This window comes from Microcaecilia unicolor, chromosome 5 (genome assembly GCF_901765095.1).
Source record: "Microcaecilia unicolor chromosome 5, aMicUni1.1, whole genome shotgun sequence".
Classification (NCBI taxonomy): domain Eukaryota; kingdom Metazoa; phylum Chordata; class Amphibia; order Gymnophiona; family Siphonopidae; genus Microcaecilia; species Microcaecilia unicolor.
In genome coordinates, this window is record NC_044035.1 from 292,738,906 (window position 1) to 292,760,411 (window position 21,506).

At 44.2% G+C, this 21,506-nt stretch overlaps 1 protein-coding gene across 1 annotated transcript in view; it reads right to left on the reverse strand.

The window, feature by feature from the left end:
* Window positions 1–19,511, reverse strand: part of ADAMTS5 (ADAM metallopeptidase with thrombospondin type 1 motif 5) — an 85,776-nt gene extending 66,265 nt beyond the window's left edge. Inside the window, exon 1 of the mRNA XM_030204277.1 lies at window positions 18,083–19,511. Coding sequence (XP_030060137.1) covers window positions 18,083–19,075 — 993 coding nt within the window. The 5' untranslated portion in view covers window positions 19,076–19,511. The remainder of the gene's footprint in view (window positions 1–18,082) is intronic.
* Window positions 19,512–21,506: the final 1,995 nt, after the last annotated feature.

Sequence of the window (21,506 nt, forward strand, 5' to 3'; positions counted from 1 at the left end):
CCTTCCTCATGATCAAGGATACCCCACGAGGTGAGATTTTGCGTGGAGCCCCAGATCTTTGTCGATTGACAGTCATTTTGTACTTCTTCCATTTTCTTACTATGGCACCAACAGTTGTCTCCTTCTCGCCCAGCGTCTTACTGATGGTTTTGTAGCCCATTCCAGCCTTGTGCAGGTGTATGATCTTGTCCCTGACATCCTTAGACAGCTCCTTGCTCTTGGCCATTTTGTAGAGGTTAGAGTCTGACTGATTCACTGAGTCTGTGGACAGGTGTCTTTCATACAGGTGACCATTGCCGACAGCTGTCTGTCATGCAGGTAACGAGTTGATTTGGAGCATCTACCTGGTCTGTAGGGGCCAGATCTCTTACTGGTTGGTGGGGGATCAAATACTTATTTCCCTCTGCAGAATGCAAATAAATTCATATACTTTCCACAATGTGATTTTCCGGATTTAATTTGTGATGTGCTATCTCTCACTGTTACCAATAACCTACCCTTCAATTATGGGCTGCTCATGTCTTTGTCAGTGGGCAAACTTACAAAATCAGCAAGGGATCAAATACTTATTTCCCCCACTGTATATATATATAGAACATAATGAAAATGTGTACACAAGATTATAGAATGAGGGAGATAAGGTCTGTGGATAGAAAGTACTCAAAGACTGTACACATCCATGCTTTATTTTAAAGCCGTCTCCTTTTTATCCAAATTATTGATTGTATAGACATGCTTTTGCTCTCGCAATGCTTTTTGAACCTTAGCTGCAGACAGTAAGCCTTTTATATGTCTTTTACTTTTCCTTCCAACTTCCACTTGGTGCATGAAAAAATATTTTTTCAAAAGTAGAAGCCTTTTAATTTCCTCTCATCCTTTTTCCTTTAAATTCACTTTGCTGGCAGACTATTCACTGACAGACACAGTGTGTGGCTTCACAAGATGCACATGTGGCTGGAAGATGTCAGTTACAAACACACATGCCACCTGCTACAGATGCCTGAGACTAGAGCATGATTTCATTATGCTCGTATTTCTTATTTGCCTATCAATAAACTGCTGCAGACTATTTACATAACATACAACATAGTAACATAGTAACGTGGAGGGGCATAATCGAACTGGGTGCCCATCTTTACGTGCGCCCCGGCAAAGGGGCGGGGCATCCCGTATTATTGAAACAAGATGGGCATCCATCTTTCGTTTCGATAATACGGTCGGGGCTGGCCAAATCTTATCATTTAGGTGGACTGAAATGTTGAGATCGCCGACCTTAGAGATGGCCGGCCTCGGTTTTCGCCTATAATGGAAACTGACGATGGCCATCTCAAACATGGCCAAATCCAAGCCATTTGGTCATGGGAGGAGCCAACATTCGTAGTGCACTGGTCCCTCTCACAAGTTTACTATAGTGAGTAACTCCAACTTGACATGTGTAGGTGATTACCACAGGGTTAATGTGAGAGACCTTACCGCTAAGTCAATGTCTGGTGATAAGGTCTCAGACCCAAAATGGATGCGTGACAATTTTTATTTTGCCGCACATCTATTTTCGGCAAAATTTTAAAAAAAGGTCTTTTTTTACAGGTGCGCTGAAAAATGGATCTGTGCTTGTCCACAACACACGCCTACACTACTGCAGCTCATTTTTCAGAGCACCTTAGTAAAAGGACCCCTAAATTTGGTGGCCAAATTAGGCCGCCAAAATAACTGGAACATCTTTGGCCAATTTAAACTTAACCAGTCAGTGCTGAATATCATCTTGGCTGGTTAAATTTAAACCAGACAAAAAACACTCAGATATTCAATGCCAGCCACTGGAAATGGCCCGGCATTGAATATCAGGGCTCAGCACAAACTGCGGGATGCAGCCTGGCTACCTCCCATGGTCTGAATATCAGCCCCATAAAATATACTCCAGATATACCATACAAATAAAAATATATAAAACATTATTATTATTATTATTTATTACATTTGTACCCCGTGCTTTCCCCACACACTGTAGGCTCAATGTGGCTTACATAGTAAATTACAATTACAATCACAAAGTTTTTAAAGAGAATATTATGAGCTGTAGTAAATGTAGTGAGAGTGGGGTTTTGAGGAATAAGTGAATTGAGCATGTCAGAGCAAACAAGGTAGGAAAGCAAAGGGGAAGGGGATTGGGAGGGATGAAGAGATGGAGGACGGAGAGGAAAGATAAAGGGCAAAGGATGGGTAGGAAAGATAAGGGAAGAAGAGATTGGGAAATATAGTCAAGGTGTAAAAAATCACGGACTGAAGTTAGGAAGAAGAGTTTAAAGTTAAGTAGGGTCAGGCGGGTAGGCTGTCTTGAAGAGATGGGTCGAGCATTTTCCTAAAGGAAAACATCAATAAACATCAATATAAAACCATAAATAAGACAATCCTTATCATGAAATCAAAATTTAAAAACCGTAGAATTTCTGGACTATTTCCTATTGTCTTAATAACTCTCAAAAGTGCCAAAACCATCCAAGCTCTACACTGTTTTTGAAACGTTAAATAATAAGAACATAAGAACATAAGCGTTGCCATAATGAGACAGACCAAAGGTTCATCAAGCCCAGTATCCTGTTTCCAACAGTGGCCAATCCAGGTCACAAACATCTTGCAAGATCCCAGAACAGTAAAACAGATTTTATGCTGCTTATCCTTAAAAGCTCAAGGCAAATTACAGCAAGATAACGAGGCATACCTCGGATGTGCAGTCAAATATGAAGTACTAAAATTAAATTTTCTTTGACCTGTATTCTTTAAAAATACACTATTATGGTTTTTAAAACATCTGAAATTAAACTGAACCTCCAAGAAGCCAGTATTTTGCAACATATAAAGACAGCAGGTAACATATTCCAATCACATTACAAATTAACACAGAAAAATAAAAACAAAAAGTCAAAAATAAGGTAATTCATAATACATTTTTCAAAAACATTTCAGAGGCTAAAAACCTTCTTCCTCAGATCAGGACAATATGCTTCAATTATGGTATACTGTCCTTTGGGAGGGGTTTTGGCCTCTGAAAGCTTGTCAAAATAATGTATTGTTAGCCCAATAAAAAGGTATCACTTTATTTTACATGTATTAACATAGTAAATGACAGCAGATAAAGACCTGTACGGTCCATCCAGTCTGCCCAACAAGATAAACTCATTTTACATAGTGCGCAATACTTTATATGTATACCCGAGTTTGATTTGTCCTTGCCATTCTCAGGGCACAGACTGTAGAAATCTGCCCAGCACTGTTCTCAAGCCCATCTATTCAGTCACGATCAGGGCACAGATCGTCGAAGTCTGCCCAGCACTGGTTTTGCTTCCCAGTTACCGGTGTTGCCACCCGATCTCCCAATGGCGTAGCCAAGGGTGGGCCTGGGTGGGCCCAGACCCATCCACTTTGGGCTCAGGCCCACCCAGTAGCAACATACCTATGATGTGGCTGGCAGGGATCCCCAAGCCCCACTAGCCGAAAACACCCAACAACTGTCCTGCCTGCATACCTTTTAAGTAGCAGATCTTAGCCTGCAGTGAGCAGCGACTGATACATACTGCTTGCACTGGCCCCACAGCCTTCCCTCTGATGTATTCCCACCTATGCAGAAACAGGAGGTTGCATCAGAGGGAAGGCTGTGGGGCCAACATGAGCAGTGTGTATTAGCTGCTGCTCACTGCTGGTGAAAATCTGCTGTTTACAAGGTATGCAGGGGAAGGGGATATTTGAGAGACCACATGGCATGCAGGCGAGCGAGGGAGAGACCAAATCACTTGTTGGCCAAGGCAGAGTTCTTCTGCCCACCCATCTTGGGCCCAGGCCCACCCAAAATTGGGTGTCTGGCTACGTCCCTGCAATCTCCGCTAAGATTCTGTGGATCCACTCCTTCTAAACAGGATTCCTTTGTGTTTATCCCACGCATGTTTGAATTCCATTACCGTTTTCATGTCCACCACCTCCCATGGGAGGGCATTCCATGTATCCACCACCCTTTCCGTGAAAAAATACTTCCTGATATTACTCATGAGTCTGCCCCCTTTCAACCTCAATTCATGTCCTCTAGTTCTATCGCCTTCCCGTCTCCGGAAAAGGTTTGTTTGCGGATTAATACTTTCAAATATTTATTGTTTTATTTTTATTACAGTTGAATAACATGGCTACTACACTACTTTATCCTGCATTAAAAATAACATTTTTTTCTACCTTTGTTGTCTAGCCATCTAATTTTTCGAATCACGTTGGTTCCAATCTCTGCTTTCTACTTTCCTCTATCTTCTCATGTCAGGGTTTCGTGCCCATTTGTCATTTTTCTCTCACTTCCTGTCTTCTTCATGTCCTCTACTACGTCCATCTCCAACATTGATCTTTCCTCTCACCTTTCTTCCATTTATTTGTCTCCCTCTGTTCATTTTAGTTTATAGTTTACTAATAACTTATATACTAATGCAACAAAAGTTGGTGAAAGCGGTTTGCATAAGAATAAAATTAGAAAAGAAAGTAAAAGATTGAAAAGAATGCCAATATAAACAGGACAGCAAATAGTCATCCAATGGAGGGAAACAGAGATAAGGTGGGGAGTTTGGAGTGTCTGACTCTGTGACAACGGGCCCTGACTCTTCAAGTAAGTGGGACAATAGGCCCCAACTCCTCAGGTATACAGTCTTATTGTACAGTCTTCAACTTCCCTCTTTTTATGCTGTCTCCCTACAGCTTTCAATCTCTTTTCCCTCACCCCAGTCCTCCTATTCCCCAGTCTTTCACTAACTCTGTCCTCTCTACCTTCCATCCAGCATATTCTTCTCTCTATCTCCCCCCTCCATCCATTGTCTCCGCCTCTCTTTCTGATACCTTCCAACCTGTGCCTCCTCTGTCTATCTGTCTGTGTCTCTGTCCTCCCTCTATACAGTGTTTCCCTCTTGCTCTTTCTCCCCATTCCATCCAGCGTCTCCCTCTATCTGTCCCCTTCCTTCTAGCATGTCCTTCTCTTTCTCCCTCCCCTTTCATCCAACATGTCCTCTTGCTCTCCCTCCCTGTCAGCTTCTCCCCTCTCTCTATCCTCCCTTCCATCCAGCTTCTTCCCTCTCCCCTCCATCTAGCATGTCTCCCTTCTCTCTCTCCATTCTATCCAGTGTCTCCCCATCTCTCTCCCTTCCATCCAACATCTCCTCCTCCTCTCTCCCCTTCCATTCAGTGTCTCCCTCCCTCCATCAATCTCCTCTCTCTCTTCCTACTTTCATCCAGTGTCTTCCCTCTCTCTGTCCCCTTCTATCCAACATCTTTGCTCTCTCCCCCCTCCATGCAACATACATGCTCTGTTCCTTCCCCTCCCCTTCCAATCAGCAATTTTTTTCTCTTTTCCTGCACCCTGGCATCTTTTGTCTCACTTACCCTAGCTCCCCAGGCATTCCAGTGGCTGCTATTTTCCAGGACCAATCTCAGAGTTGAATCCTTTCTACCCACGGCTGCTGACTCTACTGCTCTTACCTTCCGCTCTCCAGAACAGGAAGTGATGTCGGTCTGTGTGTGTGTGTGTGTGTAAGCAGCAGAGCCGTCAGCGTGGGTATACAGGTTGCAGCCCCACTGCTCTTTTGTGCTCTTTTGCCGCTGCTACTAGTCTTTAGAAGCAGTGGCAAGAGTAGCAGCGGGAGAGCAGTGCAGAAGTTCATTGTTGGGGCTGGGGAGGCTTAGCATCTCTAAGCCTCTTTTACTGGAGGCCTGTGTCGGCCTCCCCACTATTTTTTCTATCGCACAACCTCCTATTCTGTCCAGCAGTCTCTGTGATATAACTTAGTAGGTAGCAGCACTTCTGCTCCCCTTTGGTCACAGATGGTACTTTCTACAGATTAATATTCAATTTTCTTGCTCACTGAAGCTTCCCTCACTGATGAGACAGTGCTGGTAGCTCTTCTTCCTCCTCTACTCTGCATGGGACAAGGCTCTAGCCTCTGCATCCTCATGCATAGTGGGTTGGTGAGTATACAAGTCGAGAAGCACTGTGGCAAAGCCCTCCACACTGCTGAGTGTGGGGTGAGCTGTAAATAATGGAAGTGGGGTATGAAGGCAAAATGATGCCTGCCTCTGTACTCTTCCCACTTTCTGTTTCCAGAGTCTCCTGCACAGATGCCAACTCAGCCTAAAATGAGAGGCAGCCACTCCACCTGTACCACATCACTATCACTTGAAACCAGCCACAGAGTCCCATGCCAACATGCTACTACTACTACTTGACATTTCTAAAGCGCTACTAGGGTTACGCAGCGCTGTACAATTTAACATAGGACAGTCCCTGCTCAAAGGAGCTTACAATCTAAAGGACAATGTACAGTCAGTCAAATAGGGGCAGTCTAGATTTCCTGAAAGGTATAAAGGTTAGGTGCCGAAAGCAACATTGAAGAGGTGGGCTTTGAGCAAGGATTTGAAGATGGGTAGGGAGGGGGCTTGGCGTAAGGGCTCAGGAAGTTGATTCCAAGCATAGGGTGAGGCGAGGCAGAATGAGCAGAGCCTGGAGTTGGCGATGGTGGAGAAGGGTACTGAGAGGAGGGATTTGTCCTGTGAGCGGAGGTTACGGGCGGGAACGTAAGGGGAAATGAGGGTAGAGAGGTAATAAGGGGCTGCAGACTGAGTGCATTTGCAGGTAAGAAGGAGAAGCTTGAACTGTATGCGGTATCTGATTGGAAGCCAGTGAAGTGACCTGAGAAGAGGGGTGATACGAGTATATCGGTTCAGGCGGAATATAAGACGTGCAGCAGAGTTCTGAACAGATTGATGGGGGGATAGATGGCTAAGTGGGAGGCCAGTAAGGAGAAGGTTGCAGTAGTCAAGGCGAGAGGTAATGAGAGCGTGGACGAGAGTACGGGTGGTGTGCTCAGAGAGGAAAGGGCGAATTTTGCTGATGTTAAAGAGAAAGAAGCGACAGGACTTGGCTATCTGCTGGATATGCGCAGAGAAGGAGAGGGAGGAATCGAAGATGACTCCGAGGTTGCGGGCAGATGAAATGGGGAGGATGAGGGTGCCATCAACTGAGATAGAGAGTGGAGGAAGAGGAGAAGTGGGTTTTGGTGGAAAGACGATAAGCTCGGTCTTGGACATATTCAGTTTCAGGTGGCGGTTGGACATCCATGCAGCAATGTCGGATAAGCAGGCCGACATTATCTTCTAAGGACAGCTGAAATCCAGAGTGGTATGAGCAAATGCCCAGTGATGACAATCATACCTCCGTTATTACATAAATACATATCTTTCCAGTTACATTTAAACTTAAAAGCAGATATAGCAGTAAGCCTTAGAATTTCTGTTAGCTTTGCCATAATGGCTTTTTACATATGGGAGACAATAGCCAGATGCTTTTAAATATCTAGATGTGTGTTTACCCATTTAACAGTGCAGTGTGATTATCTCCTTCACATCGGTGACAGTACAAATAGCAGCACATTTGCTTATACTTGCTCCAAAAAGGTGAGGAGTTAGGTTAGGGAAGGGAAACGTCCACATGGATATTTCACCTTCAGCCTCCAAGCATATATTCCAGCATCAATACTTCCGGTTTGTAGTCCTGGGATTGGCTTCTGCCCTCCACACTATCTTAGAGTAATGACTGACTCCATTGACAAATGAAGGCAATTTTATGATTTCCTAATGTATTTTTTATGATGCTAATGATCTGTTTTATTTCATCAGTGAGCGACAAGAGGAAGTGTTTTATATGGCTATAAAAAGTCTCATAGGTGTTGTAAGACACAGGACCAAAGGCTAAAGTTACCCAAGAGATTAATGTAACACATGATTGGGCTGGGAGAGGAGGGGTGAGCTGCTCCTAACGAGAAAGGCATAACTTTTTCTAGATTGCTTTCAATTCAATTACATTTTAAAGGTTTGGTGTTATAGAAATACCATTATATAAAGAGACATATTAACCTATAAACCAATGAGTAATATCTAAAAGTAGGTGTGAACTCAGGACTTCCCCAGATCAAGATGGGATTGATGGCAGTTGGCTTAATACAGATAAGACGGAGAAGTTGAAAAGAACGTAATGGGGGGGGGGGGGGGGCAACCAAAGCACATGTTCTGCTCAATGAGTTTATCACACACTGACCTGAGATAAGGCACTCAGCTGCCTTGCCAACCCGATAGTTACAGAGAATGAAATATGCCGACTTGAATTGCTACATGGACAATGAAGTAGGACTGTGACCTATCTGGTGATATTGTGAATTCTTCCATCCACACCAGATATGATGTCATCATTCACTATAATGAAAAGGACAGTATTTATTGAACTTTTTTCCTCTAAGAAAATAAGTAGGCAATGCTACCCTGTGGCTGCACCGTAGGAGCCTTTTCTATAACTGAACCTAGAGTAACCTGGTATTAATATGCCCAACATTACACCAGCAGTGCCGCTGAGACACTGAGCCGAGCCCAGGGCAGTGCCGCTGACCCCTTCCCCCAGGATCGTCGCTGCTGCCACCTACCCTCAGGAGGATCGCCGCTGCTGCCGCCCCCTCCCCCACCACAACGGCAGTGCAAATACCTTTGCTGGCAGGGATCCCAAGGCCCCACCAGCAGAAGAGGTCTTCCGCCAGTGCTGCTCTTCACTCTGCCGGATTGCCTGCCCCTGCAGCTGTTTTTTCTCTCAAATCGCATGTGCTCGCTCGGCCTAATGCAGCAGAGTGAAGTGCAGCTCTGGAGGAAGATCTCTTCTGCTGGTGAGGTCTGGGGAGACCCTACCAGCCAAACCAGAAGCCCTGGCCTGAAGTCTGTGTCTGCTCCTCCAGGTTCTCCCAAGCCTCCAAAGGGGAGGGGCTGGTTCTGGAGTTTTCTCTCTCCTGCTCCTGTCGGGACATGATCACCCGGGTCCCATCAGGAGCAGGAGAGAGAGAGAAAGACCCCCCTTGGAGGTCCGGGTCTGTGGAATTTTGCCCCCCGCCCCCCTTCTTGGTGGCCCTGTGCACCAGCCATAGAGCTGGCATGAGTCTGGCTGATATTCAAAACTATTTAACCAGCCAGGAATGGCTCCTGGCTGGTTAAATAGCGTTTTAGTGCCTAATTGTGAATATTCAGAAGAAGATAATCTCCCACTAAATATTCATGGTTAGTGGCTAGCCGCTAACTGGCTATATTGCATGACATAGCCATTTAGGTGAAGATATTCAGCGCCAAACATAGGCTGCATAAATAGCAGGCCTATCTTTAACTGGTTAGCGCTGATTATTGGCTTAACTGGTTAAGTTGCCAAGGTCAAAAATGAAACCAGATATTCAATGTCGGTTACTGTAAATTGTCCGGAACTGAATATTTGGGTTACATGCTAGAGGTGGGTAGTCAAAGTGCTTCCTGAATATTGGGCAGAGTGTGTGCATCTAAATGCAGCAGAGATGTGCATAACTCACAGTAATCTGTAAATTATGCAGATAAGTGGGAGCCCAGTCTATGATCCTCCTTTGGCACATCCCCCTTGCATATGGTTATCCCTTAGGCACCCTTGTAGCACTATCTCCTGGATTCTATATATCGTGCCCAAAGTTGCACATTCATATTTGGGAGTGCGTAATTTAATTGATTAACAAGCCCTTAACTAGCAATAGCAGGATGCTAACAACCAATTATTGCAGTTAATTGGCTTTGATAAGAAGTTGCACCTGCATCTGGCTGTGCACTATTCTATAAGGACTGGTGCCCAACTTTTCTAGTGCGTATCTGAAAATTGACATGCTCAGGGGTGTGTCGAGGACACTCCAAAAAGTTACATGTGGAATTACTGAATTTGGCCTAAGCAGGGCTTAATTTGTACACAAAAAGGAAGAGGAACTAGGGGCGGAGTCAGGACCAGAAATGGATGGGGCCAGGACCAGAAGTGGGTGGGGCCAGAACTGGACGTGAACTTACTCCTACACACACAATATTTCATTTATGGATTAAATGGAAATTGGTATGTACATATAGTTGGAAAATTCATATATTTAATTTAAAAAATGTGATTTAAGAATTTATCTCCCACAGTTGTACAAATTTGCAACATTATCAACAAAATCGTGGACTAATCAGTGTTTTTCTCTACATTTACACATTTGATACAACAGTGTTCTCCTCAGAATATTTTGGCAGCAGGGTGGCATGAAGGAGTACTGCCCTGCAATGGTAAAAGGAAGCAAGTGTCTATTTTTACTGAAGCACTTTCTTCATTTTGCCATTATATGTACATTAGTATTGCCATACTAGGACAGACCGAAGGTCCATCAAGCCTAGCATCCTGTTCCCAACAGTGGCCAACCCAGATCACAAGTACCTGGCAAGATCCCACATTGCAGGGCAGAGTAGCTGAAGAAGAGGAATGCTTAAATTTCAAAAGACCTTTGGTCTGACACTGTATAGCATTTCTTATGAGTTAATTGTAATTATGCGCTGTATCCACAGAAATCTAACCTCCTCTCAACAACAGGTAGGACATTTCTCTTTGGAAGTCACCGTACAAAAAATAGTCTAATTCTCATGTCATTTGAGCAACAGCAACATAAATCTCTCCACTACCAGGCACACTATCCAATACAAAACCTGAAATGATTTTCAACTCACCATACATGTGGCAAAGCCAACATACAACAGTAGCACTAATTCCTAACCTTTAAACAGCAAGAACCCTACTTATGAATAGGCAACACTACAAATATTACACTGTGCACCAATACACCTACTACTGGTCCAACAGAACAAGTTGGGTTCCTATAGATATCTATACAAATTACATGCAAACAATATCCTGCACCTCGGTCACAGGTAAAACACAGCCACATAGGAGCCAGATCTGTGGATCCAGTGGGTGCTGAGCACCCCCCAATATTGAACATTATGTCTAGGTAGGGCTTATTAGTATTGTGTCTGGCACCCCCAATTATTTTGAAATGTTGGCACCTATGGACTCTCATCAAATAGAGATCACAAATTAGAAATAGAAATAGAAAAACAAAAACTGAACTGGAAACTCCAAGAAGTCAAAACTCAGCACTCAACACTGGAAAAGTAAAAACAAATTCATTTACTCTTGTATTGAGCTCAATACAAAGATATCTGCAATGCACATTCCCCCAAACTAACATTCCAGTTTATAAATTCAGAATAAAAACACTTTTTTCTTATCTTTGTTGTCTGGACATTTAATTTACCTAATCATGTTTCTCTCTTCTGCTTTCCTGTCTTCTGCCAGCTTTCTCTATTTGTCCTTTCTCTTCACTCCTCCTGTCTTCTTCTATTCCCTCACATACGTCTCTGGCATATTTATCTATCTATCCCTTTTAGTTCTTTCTTCACTTGCCTTTCTGTCCATTCAAATTTCACTCTCTCTCTCACCCTCCAGTTCTCCAACCAGTGGCGTACCAAGGGTGGGGCAGTGGGAGCAGTCCACCTCGGGTGCACACTACAAGTGGGTGTAGGGAGCAGCCGCATGGCTGTCAGCTCTGCCGGTTCCCTGCTCCCTCTGACGTTACTTCCAGGGTAGGGAACCGGAGGAACCGACATCCGCGCAACTGCTCCCTGTTCCCCCAGGAGGTAAGATCGATGTATTTGGGAGGGGGGGGGGGGGTAGAGGTGATATGCCAGGGGGGGGGGGTCATGATTTAAGGGGGGGGGGGTGATGCACGGGAGGAGGGGGTGCATCGGCGATTCACTCTGAGCGGCAGCTGACCTAGGAACACCACTGTCTCCAACTCCTTCTTTTTACTTTTCACATACCTATCAACTTTCCTTCTCCTTCTCTCAGGGTCAGATGCATTAAACTCAACGAGCCATTAACGAGCAAGTAGAAAACCCTGGCATGCACTAACAGGCAGATGATCAAAAGCAAACGCCGGCGCTAGAGGCTGCTAGCGCCAGTGTTTGCTACCACCCCATGATGAGAGCCCTCAAGCGCGTGAAACAATGCACTCAAGGGCTCTTTGCGCAAGTAGCATGCTAATGCATACTAAACAGGGCTTAGCGTGTTCATCGCCAATGATCAGCGGTCAGCACACCAAAATTTGGGTCGCTGGCCGCGACAAACCCTACGCCAGCTCCGAGCTGGCGTTAGGGTTTGCAGATGTTTGGGGAGGAGTGGTGAGCCCTGTCCAGCATACAGTTGCTTGCTGGCAGGCCCCTATTCCCCCCCAAAGCAAACCTGCCAACAGGGGGCTGGAGGTCTGGCGGACCTCCGGTTCCCCCCAACGATCCCATCCCCCCAGGTTCAGGGAGGGCTGGAGATCCGGTGGGTTTCCAGCCCTCCCCCAAACCCCCAGAAAATGGTCCCTGGTGGTCCAGTGGCCGCTGGCAAAACCCCCTCCCTCCTATATATGGTCTGTAGCCCCGCCCAGCACATCCCAGGATGCACTGGGAGGGGCTGAGCGCCGCCATTTTGCATCGTCTTCAACCCAAGGAAGAGGAGGGAGGCAGGCTACCTCCCTCCTCCAACTAAGGTAGGGGGGCCGGGAGGGGGTTCTTTTTAACGGCCACTTTTTAAGCGGCCACTGAACCACCAGGGACCATTTTCGGGGGGTTTAGGGGGGCTGGAGACCCACCGGATCTCCAGCCCTCCCTGAACCTGGGGGGATGGGGTCATCGGGGGGGACTGGAGGTCCGCTGGACCTCAAGCCTCCCTCCCCGTTGCTCGCTGGGAGGGAGGAAGGGAGGGGGTTTTGCCGGCAGCCACTGGACCACCAGGGACCATTGTCTGGGGGTTGGGGGGGGCTGGAGACCCACCGGATCTCCAGCCCTCCCTGAACCTGGGGGGATGGGATCATCGGGGGGACTGGAGGTCCACCGGACCTCCAGCCCCCGTTGCTCGGGGCAGGGGTAGTCAGGGCCTGGTGGTCCCATGGACCTCCAGCCCCTGTGTTTGACAGGTTTGGGTTTTTGACAGCCCAGACCTGTCAAACAAGTGCGGGAGGATTGTGCTGAGCGCATGCTCGGCACAATTCGCCCACATTTTTACCCCATGATCAGAGATAATTGCGCTGCTCTAATAGCGCCCCGCGCTGTTCCAGCGCTAGTTTAGAGTGCTGTTTGGAACAGTGCGGGGCTTTGGATCATCTGCCTATAAAGGCTTCTCCGAGCCATTTTCCGATCACGGTAGCAGCTAACGAAAACGGAATGCAGATGATCCAAAGGCTATTGCAAGGCTATTATAATGAGATGCACTACGGTTTTCCGATCCCCTTACCGTGAAAAGCCTAACAGGAGAAAAAAATGTCATCAGGGACGTCCTTTTTGGACGTCCTTCACCTGAAAAAAACCCCCACTCCAAAGATGTTCTTTTTGGACGTCCTCTGTGCCGCCCGAAAGGAAGACGCCGCGCCGCTCACCCCCTCCACAGCCTGCTGCAGGAAGGCTCCGATGCAGCTCAATCAGCAGGAGAGTGCAGTTGAGGAGGTCCATCAAAAAAGACGTCCTTTTTGGACGTTTCCCTCCTTCTGCAATAATAAAAACAGCCTTTTTGGACGTCCTTCACTAAGCTGAGAGACCTGGAAGTCTCTGAGCCAATCACATCTGATGCAAGTGATACTCTGACATGCACTGATGAATAACGTTGTTCCGTAAACGTTACCTCTGTCAGCAGTTTAACGGCTGTATTTCATCTGACCAACAAGGTATTCTTTGCATCAGATATTATTAGACCCCTGACGCAGGTCTTTGGGGCCAAAACACATCACGTGTCAGGTCATTTGCGCAGATTTGAATAAAGACCTTGTTCAGGAAGACACCCATTGTGAGAGGTCTTTTTTGGATCCACTGTTTGTTCGCTTGTTAGATTAAAAAAGGCACTTTACTGTTTGGCACTGTATGGAATGTATAAGTGCTTTTTGAATATCGAGTCTATATATATATATATATATATATATATATATATATATATATATATATATAAAACAATGGTTGAAACTCTAATGAATTGTGAGCATTTATTTATTAGGATGTATTGATATCATTATGAGTGAAGGAGTAGCCTAGTGGTTGGTGCAGTGGGCTTTAATCTTGGAAACTGGGTTCAATTCCCACTACAGCTCCTTGTAATTTTGGGCAAGTTATTTTAACCCTCCAGGTACAAAATAAGTGCCTGTATATAATATATAAACTGCTTTGATTGTAACATAGAAAGGCAGTATATCAAGTCCCATCCCTATCTCCTATATTAAAAAAATATTTTGGCAGTGTTTTTCACAATTTTGGTTTTGTGTGTATAGTGCAATCATTCTTAGTAAAATCACAGGGAAACTTTCAGAGAATATTGGGTGCTAGCAGGTTCACATATATTTCATACTTCCAAGCCTTCAAACTGATTTCAGAGCAAATCTCCTTGTGGGCTGCAGTGCTGCTAGGATATTTTAACCTGCGTATCTTGTAGGTGCAAATTATATGGGTTAAACAAGCAGGGATTTCAAAATGAAATCCCCTCACATACATGAGCTCACCTGCTTGAATCCATCACTGGATTTTCCACTTTTACCCACAGAAAGGCAATGGCACAGTTTAAAGTTAGGCTTGCCATTCAACATGGTTTAATTTTAAATGCATAAACTTATCTATTTAGTGCCTGAATATTGCAGCTAAACATATAAGTGCAGGCTCTGCCTTTGACCTGTCCCAATGCTCTACCCTAAAGTAAGTCAGCAATCAAGTTTAGTTTATTCTTAACATATCGCATAAGTATTTACCATCTGAGCGCTTTACAATCCTAAAGTTAGGTGCAACCACTTACCCCTGTTCTCCAGCAGCTGTAAATGTTTGCACCTAAATGTGCATGTGACAGGATTCTATAAATGGAAAGGGAAATGGGACTTGATATACTGCCTTTCTGTGGTGTTTTTGCAACTATGTTCAAAGTGGCTTACATATATATATATAGGTACTTATTTTGTACCTGGGGCAATGGAGGGTTAAGTGACTTGCCCACAGTCACAAGGAGCTGCAGTGAGAATTGAACCCAGTTCCCCAGGATCAAAGTCTGCTGCACTAACCACTAGGCTTCTCCTCCACTCTCCACACTAAAATAGGCTCACCCATGACCTGCCCACGCCAACACCCTCTTTTCAGATACACACTAGAGAAGTTATGTGCTAAGTTTATGAAATAGGTCTTAAAGTATTCTCATTTGTGATACCTATTACAAAACGTTTGTTTGAATTATAGGCTTCCCTGATGTGGGCTAAAATACACTTGCTTGGGGTATGATCTAGGTTTTTCTTAATTTTGTTGCAAAGAAAGGTGTAATTTCTGTGCATATTATGGATATGTATATTGTGTAAATCTTTAATTTAAAAAAAATAGGTGTCTAACCCACTTATCTGCATAACTGCTAATAAGTGCCAATTAGAAGTAGTTAATGCCAATATATTGGTACTTAGTGCCAATTAACCAATTGAGGGCCAAATTAACCAATTAAATTATGTGGGAAGTGATCCTATTCTATAACTGCATGCACAATTACATAACTGTGCACATAGTTTAAAGAATGAGGGGTGCTAGTAAATTGAAAGCCTAATTTTATCTGTGTAAGGGCTGAAAACAAACAAGCAAGTTATTATTATTATTTTTTTGCAACCTGCTGAATCATGCCTAACACTTTGTTAGAAGCAAGAAAAAAGATGACCCTCTGAAATCCAGGCATGGCTACAGTGTCCTAAATATGTACTTTCCGCAAAATGATTTTTGCACATTCTAGCAGGAGCCCCATTCCAGAATAAAAACAAACACTCATTGAGCCAGAATCCCATCTGATGTGACATTAACTCCTGAGGCCATCCAAAAGGCTAGCCAGTCTCTGCAAATGCACCAAGTTCCAGGTGACTGCAGCTTCTAAACAGGAATGGAAAGTATACCTCACACACGAGCTGCACAGCAAGTAAAACACACCGTTTAGGAGAAGGAGATTGGTGGTAATAAAAAGCCCATCAAAACAAGGAGGCCAAAACTTCGCGTCCAGTTGCTAAGCAACTACCTTCACACGTTCAAAACAGTGGTAGAAAAGTTGAAATGGACTGCCAAAGGCTGATCCTTCCCCTGAATAGAGAAGGGAATGCCTTGTCTTCTAGACGTTTTTTTAAAAATAAACTTTTCAATGAGAGATACTCACTCATGTTATCCTTCAAAACCTTTTCTATTTTGTTGTGGACTTAGGTCCAGATGATAGGATGTGGCACTCAAACTTGTGAAATGATCTTTCTGAAAGCTTGGCTAGCACAGACTGTAAAACTTAAAACTGGCTGTGCAGGAAATTCTTGTTTCCATAAGCAGCTGCAGGATCATTCATGATTCAAGGGCTAGTGCAATTGTGGTCTATTACTAAGAAAATCAGTTTTGACTTGAATTTGAAAACAGCTGACACAAAATGTAACGGGGTGAATCAGTTTGCCCAGAATACAAGAAGGAATGCGCCAATTTAGCAAACAAACCTTCGAGTATTTGAAGTTTCACTATTTCGAGCTTCTACTGTTGCAGTCTTCTATGATGTGTGAGAGTTAAGGGAAAGACATACCATCATTATCCAACGTGAGGAGAGAAGCAGATACAAGACTTTCATTACATGACTGCAATTCTTTCATATAATGTGAGTCAAATGAAGATGCCTATGGAATGATCACTTTTTAAAAATGAAAGTAAAATTGTAAATAAAAGCTACATTGTTTAATGTTTGTATTCCTAATTCTGCCCTTCTTTTGAACTGCAACTTTACGGATGCTTTTCCTTACTCTGAATAATACAGTTATCAGCCGGTGCAATAACGAGCTTTTGTGTACAACTATCACAGGATACCGGCTCAATTTTTTTACTCTTTTTTCCCCCTAAGCTTTTCTTAGCTGATGTTAGGTAAATGGGATGTGAACTGTGGTAAGAAAGAAATGTGCCTGTCTGGCACAACATTATAAAACAACTATTTGTTGCCAAGAAAGGAACTTTGGGTAAGTCAAACAGTTCCACGTTCCGGTACCACTTTAAGCTGTTCCTCACTACCCCCTACTGCCCTGTTTGTAAACTTTAGTTTACCAAGGCAGAGCTGCCAATATTTGGACATTTGAGATGAATGTGTTTGCTTATTAGTAGATATACATTTACCCCTTCTGCATGCACACAAAGAAAGCTGTAGTCAGAAAAATTTTAATGGGAGATGGTAAATTATACAGTAGCATAATTTGTGTAGGAAGGAATAGTAATAAATCAGGCAGTGTTTTCACATAAACTTCTAAAAGGACGTAGCTGAAGGTACATGCTAAAATACATAAGTGAAGCAATCCTATACCTTAACAATAGTGTCTTTAAGGGTCATTTATTGCAGGTTTGCATGTCCTCCCACATTTATTGCACATTATCTGCTGCAGTGCCGATTGAATAGAATGCGCCTAAGGCAGATAGCATGCAATAATGGTGTTAGTGCACGTTGACTGTTAGCAAATGACCCCTACACATGCACATGGCTGGAAACTTGGAGAAATATATATATATATATATATATATATATATATATATATATATATATATATATATATATATATAAATTTTTTTTATTAATGAGAACTTAGTAATTATCTAGGTAGGAACAGCTCCTCACTGGATAATTCCTGTTCACCTGGCCTATACATGAATTCTCATTGGCATTTTCCAGATAATGCCACTGAAAATCCAGACTGCCTTGGCTCGATCTGGGTAGTGCCAGGGAGAGAGCTTGGCAAAGTTGGCATTTACTTGGTTAGCAATGAAAATATCACTGCACGCTGGCCAAGTTATACCCAGATAGTCAGAGCCGGCTGAATGTAGGGTAACCCCCACCCCCATGATAGCTGGCATTTAGAAAAACATTGGTCACCATGGGCTGGATATTGGGGGTTTATTTATTTATAATGTGGCTAGAGGAGTTGGCATCTCTGAGTGTGAAGGAGCATGAGAGCAGACAAGAAAATGGAGAGAGTTAAGAGAATGACCTCTGTATTCTACCCTTGGAAAACATGCACAGAAGGAAGAAGAGCAGAGAAAGAGAGAGGCTCGTGCACAGAAAGACAGTATATATATAGCAAATCCACTACCCTTTCCTACCCTTTTATTGACTTACCTCTCGTGTAAACAGAATAGCAGCATCATAATGTTCCTCATGTTCATCATCCAGTGAGTTGTGCTGCTGCTGCCATTTGCAGAAATGCTTGAGAGTAGTGGCAGCATTCTTGCTGACCTCGGGTCCCTTTTCTTTGTCCTTCACAATCACCACCTTCACTACGGCTAGATGGATGTGGTTCTCAATGCTTGCATGCCCATAGAGCCGGGAGGCGATTGTCGCTAGGGTCATCAAATAATGATGCAGATCTTTGCCATACTTCTTGACCATGGACTCATCAGCAACCAGGAGGGTTTCTACATAGCGGGACCTGGAAATGGAGCGTCGCTTCCTGGTCCTGTGACCTACATGAGCTTCCTGAATCCATGTCCTGGAGGGTTGCCCTGACTGAGATGTACTTGATGGAGCCGGGGCACTTCGTTGCGTCTTCCTAGCTCCAGGTGTTTCACAGCTGGTCCGGGGATGAAGGGTCTGGAAGTTGAAGCGCTCCTTGATGAAAAGATGCAGCACCCTCTGTGAGCCATCATTGTACACCTGCTGTTTTTCAGCCGGCCCCTTAAGCAGAGGCTTGATGGTGTAAAAAGAATGTCTGACGGCAAAAAACCCATCCAGCCCATTACACAAATTAAGGAAAGCCAGAGACTGGGGGCTGGAGTCCACCTGCCCCCTGTAGTAACAGTGTTTGTACTGGATCTGCTGCAATGGACTTCCCAGGTCATTCAGGGACCTGCTATGGAAAGGGGGGGAAGGGACTGAGTCATCATGCTCCAGATCCAATACAAATTTCTTGCCATCCATATAGAGAATATAGCCCACCCTGCCACCCCCAGAGTAGATCTGGTCAATATTTTGCACAATGCCACTCCTCCGAGGATGGTCAGCAACTAGTGGCGTGGTGGCCTGGAGATGCGGCTGGGAGTCTCTGCTGCTGACAGAAAAAGTAGCAGCGAAGGAAAGGAAAAGTGCTAAGAACAGGTGGAACTTCCTCAGCATCCTGCACTGCTGCTGTCTGTAAATCAAGGCAATCCAGGAAGGAACAACCAGCAACAACCCTACTGTAATAACAATAATACTCTCAACACACCCTGGAACAAGCTAGGGCTCCACTATGCTTTTAACTCTATGATTTCCTTTCATATGCTTGCTTGTTTTCTCTGGGGAAACCTAGACAAAACTATGCACACAAACTCCTTCTCAAAATCTGAAAAGCAAACGCTGAGCAGCTGCAGTTGGGCTGTGGAATAGAAGTGTCAGCACTGCAGCCTGCTGCTTTGTGTGGAAGGACCCGCTGGTACCGCTCACTGCACAGGCTGCTGTCTTTCTTCCCTTTCTGAAGGAGGAGAGCACGCTGGTTCCTTCTAGCGGAGCTGGGAACACAAAGCTGTCCTGGATTAACCCTGCATGTGTTTCTATAGGATTTAGCCCCAGCCTGACGATGTGAACAAGGAGAAGAGAGAGAGAAATGTGAAGATGAGAGGAGGTGGAGCAATGGTTTTATACTGGAATGTTATCCTGGAATGGCAATTTCAACAGTTCGTCACTGCAGGCTGCCTCTTAAAGGGAGAGCTTCTGAGGCATCACTCCCACACTTCCTTCTCTTTGAATCAGACAGAAAAAGAGCGAGGGCAAGAATGTTTGGGTCAGAAAGCTGAGATTTCCCTTCAAGCATTAAAAGCCACACAGCTTGTGTCTACTCTGCTATTTCCCAACCCACCTTTGACTAACCTTGCTAACCTCATTGCTTGCCTGGGGTGAGAAGTGAGGCTTTGTTTTTTTCTCCCTACTTTTAGTTTATGTACATTGGGATAAGCTGATGCCATTTTAATGGGCAGGAAACTGTTGCAGAAATTACAAGTTTTTGTTTGGGAATGTGCTAAGTCTTGCAGAACGTGTGCATGTTGTGCAAACAGAGTGAGATGAGGAGTCGTCAACATTTAATGTCAAAAGTGTTTATCTGTGTCATGTTCTCTGGTGCAATTTTCTCTGGAGTTAAGCCGTTCTCCAAAACAAGAATTGCAAGACAGCTTTGCTGTGGGACAGGGTGATGACCTCAGTAGTTGTATACAGCACAAAAGTGGGTCAGCATTCATGTCCCACTCTGTCAATACCTAGTCTCCTAGCAGCCCATTTTTGCTAACAGAATGTCACAAAGAGCACTCTCATGGAGTTCTAGTCCTTCTACAGCTGACAGTCTCAATGTTGGAACTGCCCCTAAACTTCCTTGTAAAAGGGTCTGCCTTTGGAATCTTGCAACTCAACAAGGATGACTTGTCACCATCCAACATTCCATTAGCATCATCTGCTTGCAAGGGAACCACATTGGAGTGCAGGAAGCTGGTCACTATTACATGAAAGGATTTGACCTATTGCACTCTTCTCCTAATTCTTAGCATAGACATGCTATTTATGTCCGGACCAGCATTGAGGTCATCAAATATATTTTTCACCCCCATACTTGCTGGCAACCCTACACTTGCTGCAACTTCAATGTAATCAATGCATGAAGCCCTCCTTCCACCTGTTGGAAGCCCTGCTCACCTCACCTACCACCCATGTGAGAGATGTTAATAGCCAGTATATAGATGGAAAATACTCAACAGCTGACAGTGCAGGTTAATTGCTTGTAGACTGGGTTTGAAAAATCTCTCTTTGATTGTGATTTACACAATTTGCATTCTGTTCCGCCAGATGGGGTCAAGGCCAGAACCTTGACCAATGGTGGGTCAGCTTCCCTTATGGCTATTTCTAACCAGCACAGGGTTTATTGTTTATTGTGCTTAATATACCGCCTCTAATTGGAACAAATTGAAGTGGGTTACAAATATATAAAATAATCATAAAAGGAAAAGAAACTCCATAAAGCCACACCAGAGAGCAATCAAACAGCAGAAGGCCAACCTTACACCATTCTCTCAAGTCTTCATATGCACACAGAGTTCAATACACATCTCTTCTTTTGTCAGAGGCCAGTCCCACCCATCACAAGAGCCAAAGGATTGGCTATTATTTGGATGACTAATGTTGAAATATAGTGGTTGTAATAATAAAAACAAAGACTTTTGATAAATTACTGGAGTTTTTTTTAAAATATTTTGGTATTATTTGTCAAATGCCAACTGAAAAAGGTAAGTTTTTAAGGATGTGTGGAAAAGAGGATAAGATTTCTAAAAATGGACATGTTGCGGGAGTGAGTTTCATAAAGCAGGGGCAATGGATCTAGTTGACTCCCACCTTGATTTGGCTGGGTATGGCAAGACTAGTCTATTATCGGTGAGGGAGCAGAGGGTATGTGTGGGTACAGAGTGATCAGAGAGCCTAGATATCAAGGTAAAGAAGTACAGAGAACCTTATGTGTGGAGTGAGAATCTTAAATTTGACTCTATATTTGATTGGGAGTCAATATAGATGTTTACGAAGTGGTGTA